Source organism: Mandrillus leucophaeus, unplaced genomic scaffold, assembly GCF_000951045.1.
Source record: "Mandrillus leucophaeus isolate KB7577 unplaced genomic scaffold, Mleu.le_1.0 Scaffold182, whole genome shotgun sequence".
NCBI lineage: Eukaryota > Metazoa > Chordata > Mammalia > Primates > Cercopithecidae > Mandrillus > Mandrillus leucophaeus.
This window is the reverse complement of record NW_012101832.1, coordinates 2,412,606-2,418,460: the sequence shown is the minus strand read 5'-3', so window position 1 is coordinate 2,418,460 and position 5,855 is coordinate 2,412,606. Positions and strand designations below refer to the sequence as shown.

The 5,855-nt window shown below is 40.4% G+C and overlaps 2 protein-coding genes across 3 annotated transcripts in view; both read right to left on the bottom strand.

Moving 5' to 3' along the window:
* RRAGC (Ras-related GTP binding C) overlaps positions 1 to 5,855 on the bottom strand; it is a 38,359-nt gene that overhangs the window by 29,294 nt on the left and 3,210 nt on the right. The gene's annotated exons all lie outside the window — the stretch shown is intronic.
* Positions 1,122 to 5,855, bottom strand: part of MYCBP (MYC binding protein) — a 13,234-nt gene continuing 8,500 nt past the window's right edge. Inside the window, exons 4-5 of the mRNA XM_011977690.1 lie at positions 5,497 to 5,626; positions 1,122 to 3,344 (exon numbers count right to left, since the gene is read on the bottom strand). Of these exons, the coding sequence (XP_011833080.1) occupies positions 3,300 to 3,344; positions 5,497 to 5,626 (175 nt within the window). The 3' untranslated portion in view covers positions 1,122 to 3,299. The remainder of the gene's footprint in view (positions 3,345 to 5,496; positions 5,627 to 5,855) is intronic.

The following is a 5,855-nucleotide window of genomic DNA, read 5'->3' as shown; positions in this document are numbered from 1 at the left end:
CCATCCTGGCTAACACGGTGAAACCCCGTCTCTACTAAAAATACGAAAAAAATTAGCCGGGCGTGGTGGCGGGCGCGTGTAGTCCCAGCTACTCGGGAGGCTGAGGCAGGAGAATCGCGTGAAACCAGGAGGCGGAGCTTGCAGTGAGCCGAGATCGCGCCACTGCACTCCAGCCTGGACGACAGAGCGAGACTGTATCAAAAAAAGTATTAAAGTCAAACCACACTCCCTGAAGCCTAATAGAATAAAATAGGAATAGTCTTCATCTTTTTCATGACAGCACTTCAAATACCAAATTGCAGTATTCATTACCCACTAAGTCTTCTCTGTTCCTTGCTGAACATCCTATTTCAACCATTCTATGGTGCTGTTCAATACAACTGATATACATGATAGACATGTTATTTTTCTGCAGTCAAACATGTAGCCGCTAGTCCTATGAGGAATGAGCACTTGAAATGTTGCTAGTGTAACTGAGGAACTTTTTTTTTTTTTTGAGACGGAGTCTCGGTCTGTCTGTCGCTAGGCTGGAGTGCAGTGGCACGATCGCAGCTTACTGCAACCTCTGCCTCCCGGGTTCAAGCGATTCTTCTGCCTCAGCCTCCTGAGTAGCTGGGACCACACGCGCCCACCACCACGCCCAGCTAATTGTTGTATTTTTAGTAGAGACAGGGTTTCACCATGTTGGCCAGGATAGTCCCTGTCTCTTGTCCTGCATTCAATCTTGTCAATTTCATCAACCATCTGACTCCTACAAAGCAATACTAAACAGTACAACTTTCAGAATTACCATTTAACACCTAGACAATATTTCTATTTGTACTTTCCAGAATGGAATTTTTTTTTTTTAAGGATCCATAGAGTGGTTCACATTAATAATCACTGGAACTAACACTTTGTCAGCAATCCTAGTGCCTAAATGTCTATAGCTGCATTTCTGAACCTAAACGTTAAGACTTGATACTTCACCTTTTTGGTTTAGGCCCAGCAGTTTGGGTATTCCACGTGGTTAATCATTTTAAAGCTTGTTTCAATATAGTCTTCCAACCAGACTTTCCAATTTGTGTCACAGATTTGGCACTACCATCTGGTCTGTATGTAATCCTTTACAGTTTGCAAGGCACTTTTACATCCGTTATATTTAATTTGATTCTTACAACCACCTTGTGAGGTAGGCAAGATGTGAAGTTGATATTTTATAGACAAAGCAACAGAAGCATAACAGGAGCTTAACTGGTGGGATCCATTCTCTCTTACATCGAGCATCTTGTTGTATATTGTCTTCATCCAAATCCTTGACAGAAATGTTGAAGAGGACCTCTAGAGTCTAGGCTGATCCTGAATTCTTAAATAGCACTGACTGTTACAGCAGTTTAAGCAAGTCAGTTTCACCTAAAAGTGTGATTATCGAACCCACATGTTGCCTTTCTGTTCAAAAAGGATAGTACCAAGACAGTCACAGTCACCTGGCTTACTGACAAATATTAATACTAACCCAATGAGTAAAAAGCACATGAGGATTGGCTGCCACAAAAAAATTTCAACCTGTATCTACCAAAAAACTGTCACACCAACTAAAGAAGCCAAGTCTCCCTCTCTTCCAAAACCCTCATGGAGCCATGCTTTATTATAATGGTCTGTCACAGGTCCTAACCCACACTGTGTTTGATTATATAGTCTCATTATTAAGTCATTCCTCTTTATCACACCCAGCACTTAGTCCACTGCTGCCCATGTAGGAGGTACTCAAATTGGTAAAAGAGAAATCTATTCAAGCGAATGATCTTCTGGGCCCACTCCAAAAACAAACTTGTGACTTGAAGAGGCACCAGCCATAGCCACATTCCTACTAACAGGGCTGATTTAAATGCCCTTATAATTGGCTTGGCCATAGTCTCCAACAGGTGCCAAGGCTTTTGCTAGTTAAACCAGTTTTCATTGGATCATTTTGTTTTCTATGTGTTTTGACCAAAAACAAAGAAAGGTTCTCTAACAAGAGAGAGAGAATATATGAAATAGGAATATGTCTATAAAATGACAGTCTATCAGTAAGGAAAATAAGTGATCAATAAAACAAAACATCTGACTGTAGGTCTACCCAAAGAAAAGAAAAAGGACTAACAAACAAGAATATAGTGCTTTACCATTTACAAATCTTTCACATACATTCTCATTTGACCCTCACAACAACCCTGTGAGGTAGGCATCACGGATATTCTACTCATTAAACAGATGAAGACAGTAAATCTTAGAGCAGTTCACTGATATGCCCAAGGCTCTACAGTTAGTGAGTGATTTGTATTAATATCAGTCTTTGGCCTAAAAATTCAGCACCCCTCTTCCCCTCATACTTGTCCCACCTACTTCACAGGGATTATATAATGAAGATAAAATGAATTCAAGACTAGAAAAATACTTTGAGGGACAAAAGCACTATATAATTATACCTACAAACTATGAGTTTCCACAATATATGGCTCATTCCTCTTCTCATCTCAGCTTGTGTGTGAACCCAGCGTTGTATATTGCCTCTGTCCTGTGCTCAGTAAGCAAATAAGGCAGGCAGGGGGTACAGTGTGATCCTGTTTAAAGTTACATAAATTACAATAAGGGTAACTGCTATTATTAGGCAAATTGAAAAACAGCACAGAAAGGCCAGTGTGCAACTAGGACCCACTAAAGCTTAGAGCAAAGCAATGCAAGATTATCAGACAAGGCATGATTGCATAGAAGGAAAATGTGGTGTCAGAGTTCAAACTGGCACACACACACAGTTATCTAAGGCAAAGTGGTGGCAAAGAAGTTATTTGTTCCATATTACACAAACAAGAGCAAAAGATTCATGGGAACCTGTACAAAAGCATCTTGTGTCACACAGATCTCTCCAGCTGCCTATAGGGAATATACACAACAGTGTCACCTTCAAAGAATGACTGTACCTGTGTTTATATCCTGAACTATACCAAGGAATAGCTCCATGCTAAACTGTCTTGGCTAAAATACAACCAGTGCCATCATTCCTAATCAGACTAATAAACAGAAGGTCTTTTAAGGTAATGAGTTAGATGGCTGTGTTTAGGTTTTTTCCAGGATTTACTTTGGATTCTCCTGCTTTAAGACCCAAAGAAAGTTATATTGAGTTTTTATTGATGATTCTATGTGTTTTTAACAGGGTGTGATAGGTGAATTAAACATATTAAAAGAGTTCTATAGCATCTGTTCAGAAAAGATTATATACTATACAAACTATTCAAGTCATACAAAACCATTTTTCATTGTCTTTTCAACTGAGAAGAATCCTATTCAGCACGCTTCTCCTCCTGAGGTGGTTCATACTGAGCAAGCTATGGGGCAAAGACAGAGGAATTTAGGTGAATTTCATTCTAAATTGGGTAAAAAATAGAAAAACAAGGTAACTATTATATTCAACTAGTTATCAAGCCAGTAAATGGTATTTATATCAGTTTCTATAACTATCCATTTTAAATCCTTCAGTGATTTAAGATTTAATACAATCGAATCTAATGAAAGCCCTTTTCATATAAACCTTTAAAATTGCTTTGAAACTAAAATTTCATTCCAGATCATGACTGTACTGTTCAAATACCTGATATGCAATAAACTGTATCTTCCCAAAGATTCATTTGCTTATAAGGAACTTTCTTCCTCTCCACCAAAAGTTTACTGAAAATACCCACTGAAAAGTAGATAAAGAGTTATGTGACATGTCTTAACTTAGCCAATAAACAACTACTAATGTCTTTGAGTTAAAAGGTTCCAAAGAGTTAACTAGCATTACACATTGTGGAACCTTGGATAATTTAAAATAAATGCATTTTATTTTATGCTAAGTGTGGTTCCTTGCAAGAACACCAGGCTAACATTAGGCTTCTGCCAACTACCTGTTGGAGTTGAGAAGCTTATTAGACTTCACTGTGCTTTCGTTTTCTCGCCTACAAAGTGGCTTGTGTACTTGTTTCACTTATCTCACAAAGTTGTTGAGAAGATAAATTATGAGAAATACTCAGAGTAAGGTAAAATACATTATGTGATTAAGAACGTGTTAAGACCTCAAAGACTTAAGAGTTGATTAACTTGAAGTTCATGAAAATTCTCACAGGACTTTGAAAAAAGAAAAAACTGGCTGGGTGCGGTGGCTCATGTCTATAATCCCAACACTTTGGGAGGCCAAGCTAGGAGGAACGTTTGAGCCCATGAGTTTGAGACCAACCTGGGCAACATAGCGGGACCCCATTTCTAAAAAAATTTAAAAATTAGCTGAGCATGGTGGCAAATGCCTGCAGTCCCAGCTACTCAGGAGGCAGAAGTCGGAGGATTGCTTGAGCCTGGGAAGTCAAGGCTGCAGTGAGACATGACTGCACCACTGCACACCAGCCTGGGTAACAGAGACCCTGTCTCAAAAAAAGAAAGAAAAAACTTTAGCACTAGATAAAATTAACTCCTAACAAATTTACAGAGGGCCACCACATATGGCCTTGCAGACTATGAACTGTACTCATTCTAAGAGGTACCATTTACAAAGCAGTGGCCCCATATTGGCCTACTTAAAATCAACTGCTTAAGAACTTCAGAACTGACCATTTACTTACAAAGAGCGTTAACCAATATTCTCATCCTTTTGTTGATGCAGGTTCCTAAGAACCTTTTTTTTTTTTTTTTTTTTTTTTTTTGAGATGGAGTTTCATTCTTGTTGCCTAGGCTGGAGTGCAGTGGCACGGTCTTGGCTCACTGCAACTTCCACCTCCCGGGTTCAAGCAATTCTCCCGCCTCAGCCTCCCAAGTAGCTGGGATTATAGGCATGCACCACCAAGCCTGGCTAATTTTGTATTTTCAGTAGAGACCGGGTGTCTCCATGTTGGCCAGGCTGATCTCGAACACCTGACCTCAGGTGATCTGCCCACCTCGGCCTCCTAAAGTGCTGGGATTATAGGCGTGAGCCACCACACCTAGCCAGACCTCTTTTTGACCACACTTTGCTTCTTTGCTTGTCCTATTTCCAGTATGTCTTGTGGTTTTCTTTTTTTCTTTTCTTTCCCCCTCCGCGAGATGAAGTCTTGTTCTGTCACCCAGGCTGGAATGCAGTGGCCCAATCTCGGCTCACTGGAACTTACACCTCCCAGGTTCAAGTGATTCTCCTGCCTCAGCCTCCAGAGTAGCTGGGATTACAGGCACATGCCACCATGCCTGGCTAATTTTTGTATTCTTAGTAGAGACAGGGTTTCACCATGTTGGCTAGGAACTCTTGACCTCATGATCTGCCCACCTTGGCCTCCCAAAGTGCTGGAATTACAGGCATGAGCCACCACGCCCAGCCTGTCTTGTGGTCTTCTAGACAGAGCGTAACTTTGGCCTTTGCAATTAATTCAAATTGATATTCACCCACCTTCCTCCCCTCCTGTCCATTTTAGTGAGGTTTTCATCATATAATTATTACAGGTAAAATTATCTTCACATGACTTATTTTTAAAAATTTACCTTTGCTTTCAGTTTTTTATTTTCTTCTACAATAGCTTCATATTTCTCTTTCATTTCAGCCAGCTCTAGGCGAAGCAGCTCTATTTCTGGATTCTCTGGGGTAGCAGCTCCTAAGTGATGCTTTAAAAAACTATTATCAATGTTAAGAACTTACTTATTAGACATGAATGAAACTAATGAAATAGCACAGAGTAGTATCAATACCCCTGACCAGAGTCACCCACTTTACCACCAATATCTACCCAGAGATCACCATCCAAAAACTCAAGTGAGGCCGGGCGCGGTGGCTCAAGCCTGTAATCCCAGCACTTTGGGAGGCCGAGACGGGCGGATCACGAGGTCAGGAGATCGAGACCATC